Below are 21859 nucleotides of genomic sequence, written 5' to 3'. Positions count from 1 at the left end.
TGAAGTGAAAAAGACTCACAACGATCACCTATCTATTTTCTCTCCCATTCTTTCTTGATTATCATCTATTACCGATTTCTCTTTCATACTACTTTCTTCTCCTTCAATTTTAACATTTTATTCCTTAGCATACATTGTTTTTTATTACTTATTAATTTCGATGATCTTCCTCGTTTGAAATTTTAGCTTCCACTAATCAAGAAATTAGTACTTCTTGAAGTTCTACAATCTTCCATATTGAGCATTATCTAAGAGACAAATAGTTACGATTACAATAATGAAGAGACAGGCTATAATGCAATAATCTTGGTACGTATCTTTTAAGCAATAATGTAAAGAGAGAAGCTTAATCCAAGTTCCATGGATTGATTATTCGTAAGCGATTTATTTGATGAACAATTCACAAATGTGAACTTGAAAGAAATTCAATACATTTCCTTTAATTTTCCTTTCTTTTAATTCTCACTGATAACTTTTTGAACAATTTTTACTGGTTATATTTATATTGAATTATTTTTCTATTGACTAAACGATTTGGGGTTATAAATGCTCACTATAACTAGTGGTTGATCAATGCCTTATTTTCCTATTATTATCTTGTAATGACAGTAATTATTCTTCATTTTTCTTTACGAGATCATTTCTGTATCATTAATAGCTAGCTCCACTCATAAATTATCAAAATTGAACAAGGCGAATGGCTCAACTTTTGTAATTTAATTAGCAGATAAATGTGAAAATATGGTCAAAATTGTACTTCTCAAGTGGGTAAGAAAGCACGCCCATCAGTTGAAAAGCATTGAGGATAAAATAAATGCGGAGTAAACCATAGAAGACGGAACATTTTAATTCGTATAATAGAAAAATCTTTCTTATCTCACTTAATAAATGATGAAAATGAAATAAAAAGATGTTAATAAATTTAGGACCATTTTCTTGTTGTAAAGAGAATCACAGGTTGCTCTATATTAATTTATGAATAGAACAATGCAAACAAAAGAAGCAGTGTACTCAAAGATTGCTCTACATTAATTTAAATGATTGATTACATTCAAACCATAGCATCTTTGAATATAATGAAGGCGGTAAGGTAACTGCCACGTTATTTCAAACTTCTATCATGATTATCAGCTACAATTATCAAAGCACAATATTCTCTATGTCAGAAGTCATTCGCTATCATCACATAATCAGCCTAATCATAAGAAATCTTGTTTTTCCTTATGCACATTTGATCTGAAATCGTATCATAACCGGATAAATCAACAAATTGTTGATTTTTCATTTGTGAGAATAAATTATAGGAATAGCGTGCACGAATGGATGTGACATTGGTGCTTTTGTCGGTATTAATTTCGATGTTTACCTGCAACATTGGTGCAGATTTGCCAAGTTGTGAACGAGCCCGCTGCCATCACTGTCGAGTGACTTTCATTGCTACGATGTGCCCCGAAACTTGTAGACCATGTTTGAAGGAAATTCCTATACCAGTATGTGTCATCTTATATGGGAAACTGTCAGGCATGTAACAGAATAGTCATGCGACATATACCTATGATAAATTTATTACAAATTGTTTCACTAGGCAAGCATGCCCCATACCAATTATAAAATAGAAATTTGATGGAGCTCGTAATAAACTTTGAAATCTCAACTGGCAGAATTTACATTTCTTTAAGCAGTACTTTATCACTTTATTAAATAGTGAATATTAAGTTATACTTTCTACTTATATAACTTATCCTTTGTACTTTCACAGGTGTTGATAATATAATGTTGCATTTTTGACTTGAATTCCACTGTTTTTTTTGTGTTTTTAGGGAACAAAAAAAATAAAAACTGATAAAAAAATCAAATTTTTAGAGAAATTACCCATAATTACAGAAAAATTTTTCAAAATAGTTTCGAATTACAAACTAAATTTCGGTCTTTTTAGTTTGTAATTCAACGGGATAATTATAAAATAAATTTTTACTGGAAATAATATTTTTCTGAACTTTTAACGGTATGAAAATTGTCCATTATAGAAATACCTATTGTCTTCATTACTTTTTAAACTTTCGGAATATTTGAAACTCAACTCCTGAACTATTAAATAGTCCTGCAGATAATTACAGGAAAAAACGGATTTTAAAATACTTCTGTAATGGTGATATAATTGTATACTGAGCATCTTGTACAAATTTTACATTAAAATTTTGAAAGACCCACAATTATTAAATTTTGTAACTTTATCGAGGCTTCAATGCAATTCCCAATGCAATATTTTGAAAGAAAAAAAAGAAAGATAGTGCGGTAATATAAATTAGTTACAAAAGACCTGAAGTACTGCTAATAATATATTTCCATTCAGAGTTCCACTGATAACTTCAGTTTCTACCCTATCAAAACTTTTGACTTTACAGAACACTATTACTTCAGGAACGATATTCACCAAAGTTTATGAATGACTCATCCAACGTTTTCCAACGACCTCAAGCTAGAACTGTGAATATCCAACAGCTATTACCACAGCACCCATCACAAAATCCATCATACGGCGCAAAATATAGCTTGGTAAGTCGCAAATTTAAACCTCCCCCAAAATATCTTAGATGCTAAAATAAAGTAAATGATGCATTAATTTAAACAACTACACATTAAAAGTTAAGGCTGTTTTAAACAGCCTGAATTGATATTTTCATTTTAACAGACTAAATGAAAATGTCAAGGCAACACGTTTCTGAAGAGCAGTAATAATATATATATACAGAATACAGCGAGTTTGGATTTAAAAATCTTATAAAAGGATGAACAAAAGCTATATTAGTGAGCATACTGCTTCAGATAAAAGATTAAATAAAAATAGAGCATGTTTAAAACAGCAAGGCAGTCTCAATTTTTGATTGCGGTATGCTTCAGATATCTCCACTACCAACACAGGAATCACCACTCGCCTCATACCATTATCAGTATTTGCCACAACAGCCTCAACCAAGAATTCCACCCATGTCAAGTCAACAAACTGCTTTGTTTGATACTGCATTTCCATCATTCCCAGCAGTTACCTTCCCAACATTTCCGCCATTCACATTTCCACCGGTAATCAGTAATTTACCTTTAATAGACTAAAAATGAACCAAGAGAGACAAACTGGATAATTTGAAAAAGAAATTTTTGCTAAAGACACATTTGCATACCCTCATATGGCAGTTTGAATTTCGACATTATTCTTCCCAGTTACGTAACTGAAATTATCAAAAAAAGTATTTTTGTGTAAGTAATGTTCTTCATAAGCCACTAAAAAAAAAATGGAGTTCCAATTAAATTAAGACTAAACTAAATTCCTATGAATTATTTTTGCAGATAACACTTGCGCCTCCTTTTTATCGAACTTTAGCAACTGAAGTATTACCGAATCAGTTTCCCGCCCAACCTGCCACCCAAACACAGCTACTTCAATCTCAAAGACAAAGAACCGACATAGTTGCTTCCGAACAAGCGATTGCACCATATGCAGCTATCGGTTCTCAACCTCAAATCTATTTACAACCGCAGCAAAAGACAGTCCAATCAGCACCTTATACAATCCAACAGCGAGCTGTTCCAATGTACCCTGTTAATAGTCAATCACAACTACCTGCTCAACAACTGCAATCACCACGACAGGCACCTTACTTGCAAGTCCAGCAACCGCAACAACACTTTTATACGACAAACCAACAACCTACTGTATCCATCAGACCACTTCCACAATCCCATTTGTCTCAAAAAGTTCCTCATTTTCATTATCCAGCAATTGAAAATTTTTGAATCACCTTAACAGTGACATTTCATCTGATAAACTGTAATAAATGTGGTGATGACTCTACAAAACAGAATTTAGGAATAAGCAACAATATATGCATGAACCATGTTCGTGATAGTTGCTAATTCAGATTGCTTATTATATCTCACTATTATTCATGCACTACATAACTAATCTTGCGATTATCAAAATAAAATTCTATCTATTTACTTATTTCCACTGTAATAAATGAAAGTTGATTTGCAAAAGTCTATAATTTGTATTTGCAGATAGCACGACCTGCATTACTACCATCACAAAAATACAGTATCGATGCAGCAACCAATTATATTGAAGAATCGTATTACAAAACTAAGCCAAAACAGCCCCCTGCTCTTACTCAGGTAATTCATGAAAATTTTCAATCTCAATTTATTTATCTTATTTAACTTAACATCACGGTAATCAATCACTACTTCTCCAAACGATCTGAATGAAATTTGTATAAAATCAGTAACTGAAGGAGTAAAATATATGCATCAAATATACTCGCACAAGTAATCTCAATTTATAGAGCGATAAAAAGTCACAATACAGTATTGCTTGTCTCTTCTAATCTAATAAATAATTAAGTGTCCTCGACAACCTAACTGGGAACCATGCATAACAAAAGATATGGCAAATGATAGATTTAAAGCATGCTGCCAGGAACTGGGCGAGGGATGTGCCGCACTATGCAATTATGATGCCACTTTAACTACAGTTTGTTTTCTTTCTTTTACGATGAAAAGATAAAGTTGGTAGTATATGTAGTTGACAGAATTACCCTTCCTTTTATTTGAGGGATAGTCTAAGAATTCTCTGAAGCAGTACTTTATCAAAAAAATTTTTGTTTTTAATGATTGATTTTTTATTTTCTAAAGTGTGACGCTTTTAATAAATGCATAATTCACTTTAAATGAAAGACAATCCGAGCTACAGTCCTATGTAATCCATATAAATACATTCTTCTTTTTTCTTCATAAAATCACAGGCAGTTTATATCAACTAGAATTTTAACAAATTTATCTGATATTTTAATAAACTTATTGACTAAAGATTCATCAAATCCATCTCAGATTTCATTTCAGATTCAACTAGCAGTACTTACAGGCCGATGTCCTCTAAATAAAGTTGGTAATGTAATGATTTGTGCCAGTGGATATCAAGATGCAACACCATGTTGTGAAGCATACCACGTATTCGAACCTGGTTACGAGCACTGTAGGCCGTACTGTAATCCAGCAGCTGGATTACCACAAGGTGTTCTGCTTAGCGAACAATATAAATGCCTCGGAAAATTGAGTCAAATACAGCGGTGTTTCTATGTCTCACAAAGGCCATAATTCTCTGCTTTTTATGTATATTATACACAATTTTCCTTTGTTTTGTGTTACATTTGTGGATAACGTCAGTTTCCGGAAAAGAAAATCGTTTTTTTCTTTTTTTTTTTTGAATTTTGGTAGGATGCATCAAAAAGTTTCTGAACGAAAAAAATGAAGAGACAAATTTGAGTAAATATATTTTTTAGTTCTTTGAAAACTAATGCCTTTGCAAAATGAACCTATGAATTGCTAGGAGTTCCCGAGTCCTGTAGGATTACTTTGATAACATTAAAAAAATGGTTTGAAATCGAATCTCTATAAACGGTAATGTGCGTCCATTTTCCATGATTTTTAGTATAAAACTCCAACAATGGCTGATCTTGAATACAACATTTGACGGGATTGTTGCTACTCTTTTTCAATTGGAGTTTATTTTATAATAAAAGTTCTTCCATTAGTAATCCACATGGAGTTTTTTTTTTTTTTTTTTTTGCTTAAATTTCCTATTTCAAAAGTATGTGACTGTTAGGAAACGTTCAGGATCTAAGACTTAACTCAATTTGTAAAAGTGTTTCCGTAATCATCAAGAAATAAAAGAAGTTTTAATCTGCAGATAAGAAGTCTCTGAAAAATTGTGAGTGCAAGTAACCCACAGAATCTAAAACAGCAACTCATATCCAGCAATATTTAAATGAGCTATTAGTAACAAAAATGTGAGACGACAAATTATTAATTCTACAGTAGGTAGAAGATAACTCACGTAAGAAGTTAAGTTTGAACTACAAAAAATCATGACAGAACTGCGCGATAAGTGGAACCAAACTTAATTCCAATCCTGGTCACCAATAAAAGCAAAACATACGTCGAAGGAATAAGCAAACAAGCAAAAGGGCGGACAAACGGTGCATTACTAAACGTGAAAAAGCATTTACATAAGAACAATTATGATGTTACACTTCATTACAATTGTTGATTGAAATATTATACAAAAATACATTGCATATTTAAGGATTTTTTTCTCCTGGATAAAGTAAATTAGATAGTTAATTCTAAATAAGAGAAATTAAAAAAAAACACTTTCTTCTATCAAACTAAAAACTAACATTTGTAACAATGGCGTAGCTTCTAGCATCTGCCTTCCTTCCTTGTTTGAAGATATGGCACCAATAAATGAAAAATAATATATCGCCCCTGTATTCACCAAATTCTTAGGAGACAATGGCCCAGTGAACAATGCATCCTTAAAGGTCTTAAGTTTTCTCAACACTGCCTTAACCAAAATGCTTGCTTTAGCAATGCATTTGAATATATTCAAATCTACAAAATATTTGTAAAGAAACTTAAAAATTACCGCCGATATATTCGACATAAAGTCACTAATAAAATTTATTAATAGTTCTTTGTATTGCGCTTCTCGTGTAGCAAACAAGAGTGAAATATGTACCGCCCGACAACAACATATGATAACGAAACGATCGCCATCAAAGTTAATCAACGAGCCTTTTGCTGGAGTGATAAAATTGAATACCTGAAAGTGTTATCTCAGCTTTGGAATACTTTCTGAAATATGGTTAAACTAAGGAAAAATATTCGCCTCATGTAAAACCTCGCGTAAAACAAAACTCAAAAAAGAAAAAGAAAAACGAATAATATGGATATTGGTTTGTTTATGATTTAAACCACATTACTACAAACAATAGTCAAAATGTTTAAGAAAAACACAAACCATTGTGAAAATACTGTAACACTTTCTAGAATATTTGATAGGTATATCTTTGCAACAATAGTAAATCTGAAGAAGCTGGAACAGTCTATCAACAACGGGCCAACAAGGCCTTCTGTCAGATTCCGCAGTTTTGAACAGCAATTTCTCCAGTACAATCTCGACATAATCTTAATAAACAGTATTCCAAAAAACAAAAAATAATTTGTCTCATAGATTTAAATCTCAGAGATAATAAAAATCAAATTAAATCGCAGCAAGGCTGAGTGACGTAAAACTGTTCCTCAGCATATACAGAAACTGTAAAAAAAAAATTTCAGAAAAATGGGAAAAGCTTCTAATAGCTCCCAATATGGAATAGACCATCTTACTGGCATCTCCATCTCCATAATCAAAGTTCATTTCAGACAACTTCGCTTTACGCAATTTTGTCGCAGTTGGACTACTTTGTACGAAAAGCTGGAGATTGGTAATTGGAAGTGGTTGCGTTTTCTGTGCTAATGCTATGCTGTTCAAAATCTTCAAACGATTGAGCAGAATGATAACATTCCTAAATAGCACTATGTAATAAAAACATGCAACATTAAAATTTCAGATTAATGTGTGGTAAATTTTTGGAATTATAGTAGTAATAGATATATAATAAAACGAATTGTTGGTTACAATCAGCAGATAAGCTTGAGTTACTACGAAGAAATTAACAAAAATTTAATAAAAAAGTTTCACAATTTCTATATCATGCGATTGTATTTGACTATTACCACAACTAGGATTTAAGAAATTATTTCCAAATTACAGTTTGAAAAACAACCTTCGGTCAGCATGTGTAAAAATGAATTTTTCTATTCCATAATCATTATCATTCAAAGAACATCTTTTTGAAACATGCGATTCACTAATTATTTCATAAGCACTATGAACAAGTGTTGACAAACTCAAAACTCGATGTCTCCATTCCATCGGTAAACAAGTCGAACTCTAAAAAACCTTTGCTAACAAAAGCATCTCAAACAAACCATATTTTGTTCTCAAATCAAAAATAACCACCACCAACATCCCAAATGCAATTTTATATAAAAATTGCATTTGTAATAAAACCTGAACCGAAAAGAATATTGACCGTAAGAGCTTTTGGAGAAGTAGGTAACAAACCAAAGGAGACATCATGTTGGGAAAAATTCAAAGCACCCAACAGAACAGAATAATGTGCATTTAATTACAAAGGTATCAGCATTTGACCAATTTCACAATTGTCTTTCCTCATCTTTATTAGAACAGTAAGCCTCTTTCTTAGCTTTTCTCCGAACTAGAAATACTCGTTAAATTAGGACGAAAACTTTATTAGATTAAATCTGAAAAAAAAAAAAAAAAACGGAAAACAAGATAACCATGAGTAAAAGATCATGCATCAAAACGGTCGCCCTAAGTGCTACTGGATCATCCGGATCTTGCAGTATGATTCGTGATAAAGCCTAAAAAAAGTGTAACTGATGTCCAAATAAATCCAACAGAAAGACTATTCTATTAAGTATTTGCTTCCTAACAAATTCAAAAAAGTGACTCTTAAAAGAGAAATAAAAAACATAGAGAGTCAAAAGAAAAAAAGAATAAAAGCAAAATAAAAGAAGTAGTAGGAAATGAGGTATTATCTACATTGCGTACTATTACGGATTGTTACAAGTTTTGCACTCACCTGGACGAGATTGGCATTGACAAGCAAGTAAACAACAACTGAACGGAATGATACTAATAAGTCGTTAACATTTGCATGTTGCTGAAAAATTAGTTGAAATATCGATATACTTCGACCTTTGAAATTGATAATTTAAAAATATTTGTTAATCGTACCGCAAGAATTTATTATATTTAAACTACTTAACAGAAATGAAACATATCGCATTCTTTTGTTATTGCTAGTACATCAGACAAAAATGATTCTCCAAAATCTCACTTGGTCGAATTTCAGTAATATTTCATGCTCTGACAAAATAAATTCATTGCGTACAGAACATTTGTAGGCATCCGGATGATACATTGTTGCTATAATTGAATTTCTGTTTAATACGGTCAAAAAGAGCTTTGATAAATTGTGTACTATTTCTCGGACATTACAAGTTGTTCGCTCTTCTCAAATTCATTAGTTCATGAATACTACTAATAAGTCAAGATAACTAAGCTCCACATGTTTTCGTCACTAAAATGCAATCAAACAACCAGTATATTTGTACTGGACATCAGATCTGGACCATATACTTCCAGCTATAACTACGAAATTCTCTCCCTACTCTTCCACGCATACTATCCGTTTGGAAGACAACAAAACTGTCAGTTCCTTATACCTTTTAAAAATAAATAACATTTCAAAACTAAGAACTGCGATTGATTCAACGTGCTTTACTTGCTCTTATAATTACAACTCATTTTGTGCTTATTTGTTTTCTTAGCAGCAACCAAATGATATATGATTTTTTATTCCTTTATAGCAGTACTCTGCTCTCCCATTCACCACCACTTTCAATAAAGTGATCTAAAAGATATAATAATTCTATCGGATTGTCCTTAGACATACAGTAGAAATGCGTTGTATGAGACCAATCAGTGAATCTCGTTTTGGAATATGGAAGTTCTAAAATTTCACAACAACATTCAACGATTAAATTATGGATTTTGCAGCTATTCGCATGCGCAGGTCGATTTAATCCTATGTAATCCAAAAAACTGAAATATTTAATGTTCACAAGTAAATTAAAACACAAGGTGCCAAAAAATAATACCAACGGTGCTGTGTTAAAAAATATTATGTTTAAATGAATTCAAAATTTCCATAAATTCTTCCAGTAATATCGAAGGGCAATTACTGGAAGCAACACAAATTTTAAATCATGAAAATTAAAAGAAATTTTTGACAAGAAAATGTAAAAAGTTTGCAGTAATGAAAATTGTTGGAAAATCAAACCATAATACGGGAATAACCGATGTTTTCTGATCATCCAACGCTGAACATGCAAAAAGACCAGCCCAAGTGCGTAAGAGATTTAAAAATATCTGTGAAAAGTTTTCCAATTGGAAGGAGTCACTTGACAGCCCGTGCTGCTCCCTATAACAAAATAATTTCAGTGCAGTTGAATTACATCAAAATAAACTAAAAGTAACGAAGAAACAATTTAATCAAGAATGAGTAATGACGCAAAGCTCCAGTCAAGCAAAAAAAGCAAAAAAGCAAAAAAGCAAAAAAAAAAAAAAAAAAAGAAAAAGAAAAAATTGCTTGAAATATATGTTACACTGAGCTGTTTTCCACAACTAAATATAAGTGATAGTCCTCAGGATGATTTTTCATCTAAGTCTTAAACAAACCTCATTATTTAAAAAATTCTAACAAAACTATTAGGAGACAATTTGCCAAAAAAATCCAATAGAAAAACTTACAAATGTATTGGTTCCTTTCGTTCAAAAAGTTCGACTTCAACTATCGAAGCAAAAATCCTCTGGAAGCAGGCAATAGTTACATATAAAAAATAGCTTCTATAATTAATTGGCAGTAAAAAAAAAGTCAATGTTGGCCTAGAAAATGATAAAAGAATTAAAACAAGTCGGCAAATTAAAATAAGCAATAAAAACATACATTTAAGACCAATCTTAATTTAGCTTGCATTCTCAGTCGTGGTGAATCGAGCCACATACACAAAATCCGACAAACAAAAGTGGATAAACGGTCACTAAATACAGCATTCGTACAAAGTTCTACAATCCAGCCTATAAATATTCTAATAGACAAATCAAGAAACAAAAAGAATCATAAAAGTGTTGATGGCAAATTCGCTAAGTTCAAAGCACCAAATTAGTTCGTTTTATTGATCAAATATATATATAAACAAAAATCTACAATATCTGTGTACCTGTATCAACAGAATTCAAAATGAGATCTGGAGTAACGATAGCCTGTTCAAGTATCACAGCGAAACATGAAAATGCTAATCTGTAATTTGAATTTATATTGATAGATTTCAGATTAAGAAATTTTTGACTCCTCCCTCGACCTAATTTCTATAAACTGAATTAAAGATAAATATCTCAGTACAACAAATAGATGCCTCATCTTTTTCCTTACTTTTTTATTAAAATTAGGATGATTATATCCTATGTTCAAAATGACAAGTACAATGATCTCAGTAAAAAATAGTAAATTATCTCTCTCTCCCTCTCCCTCTCTCTCTAAACATTCTTCGCAATCGCCGATAACCTAAACAATAGATGTAAAATATCGATGTGTACAACGAAGACATGTATTCTCACTAAACTTACCAAAGTCAGAAGCACGTTCATATTAAATGAATATAGCATAATTTTCATAATTTCAATTTGTCTAGGAAAAACCCACTCATCTTCTTTTTTTTCAATTTTCGCACTATCATGTCGAATTGAGAAGAAACAATTGGCAATCGAGATTAACGCACGGCAAACATTTTCTGGAAAAATGGCACTCGAAAAAATTTTCTTCATTCCATTATCTGAGCTTTTTGTCTCCTCGTTCATATAACCTAACATCACTGTACATAATTTTAAAGCCTCAATGCGCTCTTCGGAGTTGTTAGTGCCCAACTCTAGAGATCTGTAATAAATTTTTCTGCATGCATTTCATTATTTTATTAGAGCAAGCAACCGTCATAAACGGTAAGATATAGATCCCTAGCTCCACTTTGTAGTTTACACATATACAAAACAAATGGAGAAACCAACCAGTACAGTAGAAAGAACGTTTTGCAAAACTACAATAAATATTCAAACCAATATTTTATCTAAATTCCACCTAAATTCTATTACTTTCTTTTATATTAACTATCATCCTAAATCGGTAATGAAGGAACAATAATAGAACCTTATTGCAAAGCAATCCATATGCATATTTAGCAATACTGACAAGTCATTCGGTAGCTTAGAGGCTTTCCGTAAGATGCGATATGTAATTGCGCGGACCGAACTTGCTTCCCATAACACATACTTAGCAATCTTGTAACAAAAACTGATTACTTTTATCACCATTAGCATATATATATATATATATATATATGCTAAATAATCTGTCATTTCCTTGCTACTGAGTCACACATCTCCATAAACGTTCAAAATCTGTGTCAATTTGAAAGTTGAAAACATATCTTTTGCAAAGAGAGTGATAGAATCCGATCCGGTTATGAAGGTCTTCGACATTAGCAAGCATAGTGCACAAGTTATTGAGATAATCGATAATTTTTTCAGTATTTTCCAAGTTTTGTCCTCGAGCATTAAGAGCTCGTTCAAGTGAACAACTAATTTCTGCATCTGTTGTAACTTTTTCAGACAACTTTCGCATCACTTATATGCAATATTTTCGACTGTTTATTTCGTTTCCTAAAATTGTAGAAACGTTTTTGACTAAAAACAGACAACAGCGTCTATGTTCGAGCAAGAAAACTAGCTTCTTTTTAGATGTAATAGGTTTAAAAGCAAGTTAGCAAAAAAAAAGTCATACTTCTTGAAGAAAAGAAAAGATGATTATGGTTGCTGATTATCGTCTAGATATTTGCATCTATCAACAAATTCAAGATCTCAATAATTGCTGAAATTTAGATAAACACCCATAATAATATAAAAATATATTCTTCAAAATCTCTATCCCCACAAAATATTCCAACATAATATATTTATCTCGCTGTTTTTTCTACCAAAAAAAAAACTGTCATGTCAAGCAATAGTTATTTTATAAATCCTTCAAATTGCAACTGTTTTTCTTAACTTTTTCAGCTGCATTTTTTCAAAAAATTTGTTTAAAAACAAATATACTTTAAATCCTGATTGTTCTCAATTCAATTATATTCAGGTATATATAGCAGTCTATTCCTAGTACAGAAGTCATAAAAGAAATAAACGAATAGCAAATAAACAATAGCTATAAACACCTTATTTCAAAAATGATCATCAAAATGGGTAATAATTTATAGTACTCTATATCTATAATATACTTTGAGTCCTTCACCATTTCGGAAATTGATTTTTATATAGTTTCCTCGTTCGAGGATTTATATAGCTTCCCGTTCGGAAACATTGATTTTATCACTGAGAAATATATAGTCAATTGACAATCATTTCACAAGTTTAAAATCCTTTATGTTTATTCTTTATGAATTTGTTAGCAAAGGTAATTTCAGTGCGACTCCATAGTCAACGTTTTTTCATACAAGCATATCAGCGCTTACTTCTCCAAAATCTTCCATATACCTATAATAATCCTTCAATGCTTTATTTGTTTAATTTGAGAAATAATTGAACAAAAATGTGAGAAATAATTGAACAAAAATGTTTGCTTTCTATTTGATATACCGCATTTTTTAACAATTTCTCATTATTTGACTACATTTTCAAGCATAAAATATTAAAGGTAATTGTGAAAAAAGAAAAAAGTATGTTTGTTCTTCATGTCAGACTTGTTTATAATGCATTTGTTTCGTTGCACAAGAAATGACTCTCCTATTTTAATATTTATTGGCTATTGTTAATGAAGATGGACCATAAAGATTCCTAAACCAGTTTCTGAACCAAACAATTTTCTCGTTCCTCGTCAACTGAACCATTTTCAAATTTATATTTAGCTCAACGCAATAGAAAACTGGTGGAAATCAACTTACCTGATAAAAATTTTCGATCTATGAAATTATAAAAACAGAAAATTTCTTCCCAACTCTCTGCAGAGTCACATCGGATATTGCAGGGCACGCTATTTATGCCAACAAAAACGTCGGCTCCTTAAGCTATCATTCATTCACAGCAAATATATACGAATTATCAGCAACAAATTATCAGTAAGGTAATAACCTGAAATATAAAGAGACATAGAGAGAAAAATGTTCCTTTTTTTAATTTTAGAAAAAACTTTTTTTAAATAAAAATAAAAATAATCAAAGAAAAATGATAACGACAAGTAAAGTAACTAATTAAATTGATTTATTAAATAGTTAATTTGATACTAATTTTATGAACAATACTGGATACAACACAGCACTGATTAATTATTTAATCCGCCAAGTATATGGAAATGCATTCTTTTCCCTTGAAATAGATTTAAAAAGAATCTGAAATAAAGTACCCACCAGAAACGAAACTGCAGCCAACTGGTGTATTCGGCATTAAGCAGTTTATACAAATGCGAGAATTGTGTGTACCGGTTTCTCATGATATGAGTGGGAGGTGATTTGACTATTCGTGACTGTCTTGTATGTTGTGTTGTTAGATTGCATCTGGACTTTTCAGATGATCTCGAGAAAGTTTTTTTATATTTTGGAGAAATTGTTTGAATTAAGAGGGAAAAGAAATTAAGAAGCAAGAATACAGAGATGACAGGGTTCATAAAAATTACAGGAGAATATTTTGATGAATTGTGGCAGATTTTAACTTTTCTTTTAATCTGTTTTGTAATGGAAATAGATAAAAATGAAAATGGAATGAAAATGAAAATGAAAACACATAAGTGTTTGGTTGGAAATTTAGTGTCAGCTCATGTCTTTCGTGTCTTGTTTCACCCTTCCTTTTTTATTGCTGTTAAAACTTCTGCAAATCCAATTAACTGTCGTAGTTCTATACTTTTCATTGTCGAGTCTCTCTGTTTCATCATATCTGAGAAGGAAGGCTGTTTTTTATTTTTTGAATAGTCTGCCTTGCAAACTTCCTCATTTTTTGTAGTAGTTACAAACACCGTAAAGGAGAATCAGAAGTGTTAGAGAAAGAGAGAGAGAGAAATCAAAAAAAAAAAAGCTTATGATAACACAGTCATAACTCCGATATTAGATTCGTGTGAAAAGGTTTGTCACACTTGTAATTGAAATCAGTGACTTCTTCAGGAATTTTTCTAGTGATATCGAATTTCCCCTGAAAAATTCTCCGAAAATTACTGATTCTAGGTTTATCCAGTTTCTGCACATGTTCCTTTAAATTTACTGATGGATACCTTTATGTGTTGTTGCGCTCCATGCAAACCACGGTATCGACGACTCGTCGACGCCATTTATCCGAGGTGGTTATTTGAAGTTCTGAAATATACTGTAATATTAGAATGAGACCATCAGAAAGCTACATTTGTTGATTTGAATACTTGTTTCAACAATTTTTTGCTGCTATCAACTTTGGATAAACAGTGTATATAGTTCTCTATAAATTTTTTAGCTCGTTAACTGAAGGCTTGATCAATTCGAATATGCAAAAGCTAACATTTTATGCAATATCAAGACCCGAAAAGTTGGATAGAATTGGTGGATACATTGTTTCGCGGTTGTCCAGAGATCTATATCACCAAAAATATAACCAAGTTAAGGTATACCTTATTTGGTATTTTGTTTTTATTTTCATTCCTTGAAGGAAAAATGCAAGTATTTTGGCAAGTACATCTACTTCAGAAGTTACCACTGTGATAAACACTTGATATTACCAAGCCGTGCCAAATGTGTTTAACATATTTTTCCATTCTACCTTTTATAAATAAACTTTGCAGCAAAAATTGCTGGAGATTTTTTTGTAGTGTAATATTTTAAGGCATTAAGTCAAGCGAACTTCCTAGTCGATTTTTTAGTACGAAGAAGTGAAGCTAAATTTAAAAAAAATTTCTTGAACTTAAAATGTTGAGTTCAGATATCCATAGAAGCGATGGATCAACTTCTGCAGAGTTGTCACGATTTATCGAGTCTAAATAAGTTCATCGAACACTTCCTCAAAATGCTGCAGAAGTTGTTGGAAACGAATCATTTCCAAATGGAGGTTAAATTTTTTATTTTTGCTAACAGTGTATGTTTATGGTACTTTCCCTCTGGTTTATAAGAACTTTTTTGAATTGTGAAAGTTTATGGTAGAATGAGAATTATGAAAATATCTTTTGAGGATTTTTTTAAAATTTATGAAATCTAGCTTCTGAATTTTCTAGAAACTGGCTACAGATTCATTTGTGAATTTCGCAAACATCGAAGAAAACACTCCTGCTTATCATCGGGAATACGACTTCTTTATTTCTAAATTTGCATCAATGTGTTATGCAAATAATAGCGAAACTTCAAAAGATGCGCGGTATGCAGGTTTACGTGGCTTAAGAGGTAGTTTAATTTAACTTAATTTTAGTAGTTTTGTTAAGTAAGGAAGGGTGACATCCAACTGAATCAAAGGTTTTGAAATTTTTTGATTTATCTTTAGTTTTTGAGTTTATTTTAGGTGTTATGTGGAAGTTAACAACCGATCCATTGCAAACTAGTATATGGGAAAGGCAATATATGGACAAAATCATTCCTTCGATTCTTTTTAATCTTCAAGAAGAGGATTATGGTATTTTCATATAATTTCATACTAGCTGCTTTTATTGACTTTAGATAGCATTCTTGATATTTGGAAAAATCTTTGATGATCTTATTAGAGACTTACGGGAATTGTAAAAGTCTAGCAAAATCATAGTTTTCCAAACTTCACAATCTTATCTGCATTCTTTCACGTAGGTAGTGGTAGATAATGGTGAAACATGTAGAGATTGTGAGGATTCAGTGTTGTCAGTTGCTTGTTTTACTGTTTTAGAAGAGTCAAGGGAAAAACGGAATAATCACTTCTCAGTAATTGACCAGCCCTATGCAGTGGATGGCGTAGCGGAAAACCCGAAAGCGCTTGCTGATCAGTTCCTACGGTATTTTTAATATATTTATAAACCATGCTTTATTCATATTCAGTTCTTAATGCGTCTTATTGAACAATTTGATATTTCATTTGACTATAATGGTGCAGAAAAATTGGTTTTTACATCCAAAATTCGCAATGCATATAGTAAAACATCAGTAAAGTATTTAATTCATATGTTACTAAATGAAGTTAAGAAGAAATCATTTTTCGAAATTTTCATTTGAAATCTTGTAGAGAATTGATGGCAAAAGCACCTTTTGGTTTGGTTTCTGTTCTGGACCCGGTTCTGAAACACTGTGATTTACATACGAAGTGGGAGCCTCCACCTATATTCGCGGTTTACACATTCCGTGCAATTATGTATAGCGTGAAAGACCCGAGTTTTGTCATCCAAGTGATTTTTCAAAAATTTTTTTTAGTTTTTGCATTTTTTGCATTTCAAAATTAGTTAATTCGTTTCAGGTGCAGTTAATTTGTTTCAGACGTTAATTGGGTTCATTTGTTGATTATCGGTAACTTATATCTGTTTGTTCTCTTGATTCCTTTTTGATCTTATACACACTGAATAATTTTTACAGTTTTTTGTTTTAATATTTTTAGGCTTTAATAACTCATTTGGAGAATATGTCAAATTCGAATGCATCTGTACGCATTGGTATTGCAATGGTTTTATCAAGTATTGTTTCCATTGCCGGTACCAGTATCGGACCATCTTTAATAGGTTAGTGCAAACTTTAAACATAGCCTTTACGTTGGTAAGTTGATATTTTCGTCTTTTGGAATTTTTTGCATCTTTTTTTTTAAGATTAAGAAGATTATTTGGAGTCGATAACTTTAAAATTCAAAAGAAGTTTTTAATAAGTAAAGTGGTTTTTGGCCTATAGTAAAAGAGAGTTAAACAGTGCTAAATAGTGGGGTGGCCAAAGCAAATGCATTAACAGTTTCCCGGCTATCCGTTTGGGTGAAAGCTGAGGATTAAATTTTTTTTGCTAAATGGAGATAAATAGAAGGAACTTTTTTACCTATGACAATCAGTAGTCAGAAGTTGATATTACTTCCAAACTTACCAATCACAGGGCATATATTTAGTGTTCATCTAACGTAAAATTTTTCCATATCATGATTCGAATCTATGACACGTTTGAGATTAGGATCATTAATAGAGAAATGAGAAAGTTTAAGTAACCATAAATAAGGTAAGTCTTAGATATTGTGTAAGTTGTAATTTTCGTATTTCATTTCAGGTATATTCAATTCTTTACTGAAACATCTACGTCGATCTGTTGAATTTCAACAAACCGTAGAATGCCCATCAATTGATCAAGAAAAAATATACCAAGAATCTTTAATTAATGCTATGGGTGACTATGCATATGCATTACCTGATTACCAGAAGGTAATCCGGTGTTATATAACTTGTAAAAAACGTCTGTTTGCAGTGGGTCTCACGAAATTTCATTTGTCTTGTTTCATCCTATAATATAATTTTTTCTTTACATATTCATATTATGTTTCTTTGCAACTTTGCAAATGTTGTTTTTCATAGTGTGCTACGAATTAATTTTAAATCCAGAATGTTGTCGAATATTGAAAATTTTTGTTGAGAACACATAATGAATGCTTTACTCAGTTTCAGTTTTTAGGTCGAAATTATGCTTTTTATATCCGCTAACATACCAAATCTTGGAAAAGACAATCAGTCACTAAAACCTAGTGATACTTTCTTGCAGCATATACTTGTAAAAACACTTTTAAAGGTGTGTCTTTCAGTTTTAATGCTTGAAGTTCAATTTAATTTTATTGTACAGTTTGTATCGTCTCAGGGTTATTTTGTAAACTTTTCATTTTCAAATCATTCCAGTAATGTGAATTTCAAATTAAACACAAATTAAACACTTATAAAGTCTGATTTTTAGGTGGCAACGAAATATCGAACAGGTTTCATGTCAACGATATTTAGCAATAATTTCCCAAACACACTACTGCGATTAGCTTTGACTGGTGATCCTGTCGTTCGTTTAGATACGCAGTGCATTTTCCATACCTTACTTGACAGGTTTATATCTTATTTTTATTGTCTGTTTATTCTTTAAATTATTTAAATGACTGAATTCAAATATAATTCATTTCTTGCAAATTCTGAATGCAAAATACAAATTGTGGATATCTTCATGCCCCGTAATATCTGTAAGAAGCTTTTGCAGTTTCTTCGACTTCTTGCAGGCATGATAATTTGTCAGTGTTACGGCACTTACCTTACGTCAACGATGTCACTGATTTGCAGTTAACCTTTGAAAAATGTAGTCGGTCGGATGAAATGATTATGCGAAACTATGCGCCGCATTTACTTAATGCTCTTCATAAGTAAGTATGTAGGTAATCTATATTCCAGATTTTCGAGTCGTTTGATTCTGTTACATTATATTTATGACTTGGCATGGAAAAAATTCGAGAACTTCAAACTTTTTTTACCACCGGAAAGCTTGTAGATGTGTTTGGATGGTGCCGGAAGATGAGACACAAAGAGAACATATGGATGCAATCCTTTGCACGATGGCTTTATTATGCATTGAAGTTGGTTTTGACGAAGTAAGTTCACTCTTAATTATTTTCGCTCTACGGTTATGAAAAAAATATGTCATAAACTCGTTTTTGTTGGGTGTCTTAACGATCGCTGTTTTTGTTAGCAAAATTACACTGTATATAATGGAAAAGTGGATATTAACATTTTAGATGTTGATACAGTTATTCCGGTTGTCTTTTGCTCTACAATCAATGGCACTGGAATCGTCATTTCGTTTTAATGGTGCAAAGCGTATAGCTATTCATAATTTGGTGGCAAAATATCTTAACTTCAGCAGTCAGCTTATGGCCATACCATCTCTTTGTCAACATGTTCAACAGGTAATATACTATTGTAGAGTTTAGATCTAATTTATGAATTAGTGAAAGAAGAAAAATATTTTTTTCGATTAAAGATATTCCGTATATGATGAATTCATGTTGTTTTTCATTCCCTTTCAAAAATACGGAGTGAATATGCATATGCTTCAGGTGTGGAAGGGACACGATATGTAGGATTGTTGAGAACATAGAGTCTTTTTTTAGGTGCATAAATTTTTCGGAAGAAATCTTAAGGACAGTTATAATTTTGTTTTGCCCCCAAACTTTAATTTTAAGATGAAAATTCAAGAAGTAATTAAAGAAATCACTGATTTAGATTGTAAAGCAACGGGCGTTACGAGCCCACCCGTTGCTAAATCTTTTGTCGGAATTCCAGTCTGACAAAAAAAGTCCTAAAAAGGCTCCACTTGCAAGTGATGACGATGAAGAACAAGCGGCGCTTTGTCTTGAAGAGGATGCAACAATTCTTTTCGATATCGATGACGTCAGCGAAATGCTTAAGGTGGTAAATGTATATTTGAATTGTTCGCAAGATATGTTCGGTATTTTCAGTTGTGTGAATAACGGGTGTCACGACCTTTTAATTTTTGTATACATAAAGCTTTGAAAACGTACTTTGGATTGCTACTGACTTCTTGTTGCTTGCGTTATTTTAGGCTACCGGTAAGGATGTGAAGAACTTGACAGTAGCATTTGTTTCAAAAGGCGTAGCACTAGCGTCATCAATATCTGGTGACATGGAAGTAAATAGAGATTGGCCATTCATAGAAGCCGAAAAAATGAATAATGTTGATGGAATAGATAATAGTGGAATTGATGAAAACACAGTCTCCGTTGATATGAGCATTGATTGGAGTCCATCTGAATCTATACAGACTTCTCGAAAAAATACAATCTTTTCACCAGCACGAGAAAGTAAGAATTTCTATCTGCAAGATTCATTGAAGTTATTTCTTTAACTTTAAAACACTATATTGCAGAATCTGATCTTCCTCCGACGACTGTTAGTGAATTGCGCAAGAGAACGAATACGTTAATTGACCAGAGTGAAGAAGAAAAAAAAGAACAGGTTTATATGATTTGTTTGTGTGTTTTTCGGGTTTTGTGATTTTTTTTTTTTGACCTATCGTTCATAGTGTCACATTAATAAAAAAGTGGAGGCATGTTCATTGCCGTAAAAAACATAAGCAACTTTGTAGTAACTTTTATTGGTTAAAGGGAATTGCAAATATGAATACTGTTAACATGAGTACTTGGAAAATTACTACTGTTGACTAAACCTGACTTCAATATGGTTCTTTTATAGAAACGGACACAAAGGATTCTGGATAAGTTTCGCACTCAGGACTTCAATCAACTTGTAGAAGAAATGCATCAGGAACGTGAAGAAGTTGACTTATCGCGAACTGTGAAACGATTACTTCAACGAAATGACGATGCAAATCGTATGAATGAATATGGATGTTACAATAAACCGAAAAGTATTTTCGAACTCAAATTACCTGAATCGTATGTTTTTTAATGTCATCTTAGAAGATTTTTATTTAAAAATTTTGTAATGTGAGAAAGGAAGTGAATAATTTTTTTGTGGGAAGTCCGAAGAAGAATTCGCATCAATTAACTGCATCTTTTGTTCCCCACATAAGTCAAATTCCCAGCTTCAGTGTATAGAATCTCCAAATGAAAACATAAGACATTAAATATAGCTGTACAGCGACAGTATGATCTAATTCTTTGTTTGTGCTAATAGGCTAGCGGTAAAGCCAATAATGAACAGAATTCAATCATTTACTTTAACGCTGTAAATAAGCGCGCAGTATTGCACAAAAACCGATTGAGATAACTAAATTCATTTTAATGACGTATTGTATACTACATCATTGCATGACTTAGTACCCTGCTAGTAAATTACATTTGATATTTTGATCAATTTTTTGAATTTCGTGGTGTGATGATTTAGTTGTAGATATATATATGTGTGTATATGTAGATTTTTTGTCATTCATTTTCAATCATTTATGCAATAATTAATCCCAATGTCGTTTCCTTTGATGTACATCTTGTATTATTAAAAAATTTAAATTATTATTGCTTATGGATAAAATGATCATATAGAAACCATTTCTTTTGGATTTTTTGAATAATGATGTTACGGAAGTCACAAACAGAGATATGGTTGTTAGATTTTATAACCAATTGATCCACAAATTTTTTGTAGGATTTCTAAAAACGACTATTCTGTTCCATTTTTCTGCTGCAGAAGCAAGTTACAAGAGATAGAGATATCGTTCCCATTATAAACTTTTATAAATAACTCTCTTCAGATCAGGTCATAAATTGAAGTTCATGCTACAATTGAGTACTTTCCTGTATTTTGGGCTCTTTTCATGTAAAACATGTATAACGATAGGTAGATTTCTGACA

The 21859-nt window shown here is 31.7% G+C and overlaps 4 protein-coding genes across 9 annotated transcripts; 2 read left to right on the top strand and 2 right to left on the bottom strand.

The window, feature by feature from the left end:
- Positions 1–1319: 1319 nt before the first annotated feature.
- On the top strand, positions 1320–5151 carry Bma-pqn-32 (DB module family protein; the record flags this gene model as incomplete). The annotated part of the gene is made up of 7 exons (XM_043078577.1): positions 1320–1490; positions 2422–2556; positions 2902–3081; positions 3346–3753; positions 4057–4170; positions 4400–4528; positions 4897–5151. 7 exons carry the CDS (start codon positions 1320–1322, stop codon positions 5149–5151), a joined length of 1392 nt encoding a protein of 463 aa, XP_042934511.1.
- A 534-nt stretch (positions 5152–5685) lies between these two features.
- Bma-rict-1 (Uncharacterized protein) lies at positions 5686–12203 on the bottom strand (the record flags this gene model as incomplete). Of its 2 annotated transcripts, none has more annotated exons than XM_043078575.1 (17): positions 5686–5788; positions 6234–6370; positions 6482–6658; positions 6857–7023; positions 7225–7403; positions 7665–7831; positions 8242–8325; positions 8547–8627; positions 8805–8893; positions 9423–9571; positions 9810–9950; positions 10280–10338; positions 10476–10606; positions 10750–10829; positions 11232–11462; positions 11730–11860; positions 12060–12203. In XM_043078575.1, the coding sequence occupies 17 exons, from the start codon at positions 12201–12203 to the stop codon at positions 5686–5688; spliced, it is 2250 nt and encodes a 749-aa protein (XP_042934509.1). The 2 variants fall into 2 exon arrangements, with proteins under 2 accessions (XP_042934509.1, XP_042934510.1); XM_043078576.1 differs by lacking the exon at positions 5686–5788 and adding an exon at positions 5789–5909.
- An 859-nt stretch (positions 12204–13062) lies between these two features.
- Positions 13063–14014, bottom strand: Bm1415 (Uncharacterized protein; the record flags this gene model as incomplete). The annotated part of the gene is made up of 3 exons (XM_043078574.1): positions 13063–13108; positions 13516–13533; positions 13974–14014. The coding sequence occupies 3 exons, from the start codon at positions 14012–14014 to the stop codon at positions 13063–13065; spliced, it is 105 nt and encodes a 34-aa protein (XP_042934508.1).
- Positions 14015–14823: 809 nt separating this feature from the next.
- Bma-efr-3 (putative 96.7 kDa protein C32D5.3 in chromosome II, putative) lies at positions 14824–20957 on the top strand (the record flags this gene model as incomplete). Of its 5 annotated transcripts, XM_043078569.1 has the most annotated exons (18): positions 14824–14900; positions 15047–15194; positions 15509–15634; positions 15798–15963; positions 16079–16189; positions 16433–16538; positions 16766–16925; positions 17132–17252; positions 17776–17927; positions 18175–18288; positions 18448–18587; positions 18755–18895; positions 19021–19120; positions 19265–19435; positions 19752–19937; positions 20092–20350; positions 20416–20504; positions 20742–20957. In XM_043078569.1, the coding sequence occupies 18 exons, from the start codon at positions 14824–14826 to the stop codon at positions 20955–20957; spliced, it is 2583 nt and encodes an 860-aa protein (XP_042934503.1). The 5 variants fall into 5 exon arrangements, with proteins under 5 accessions (XP_042934503.1, XP_042934506.1, XP_042934507.1 ...); XM_043078570.1 differs by lacking the exon at positions 14824–14900 and having other exon boundaries at positions 15078–15194; XM_043078572.1 differs by lacking the exons at positions 20092–20350; positions 20742–20957 and having other exon boundaries at positions 20416–20472.
- Between the last annotated feature and the right edge of the window lie 902 nt (positions 20958–21859).

Source organism: Brugia malayi, assembly GCF_000002995.4.
Source record: "Brugia malayi strain FR3 genome assembly, contig: Bm_v4_Chr2_contig_001, whole genome shotgun sequence".
NCBI classification, from domain to species: Eukaryota; Metazoa; Nematoda; class Chromadorea; order Rhabditida; family Onchocercidae; genus Brugia; species Brugia malayi.
Note: the sequence above shows the minus strand (reverse complement) of the source record. Positions and strands in the feature narration are given on the sequence as shown.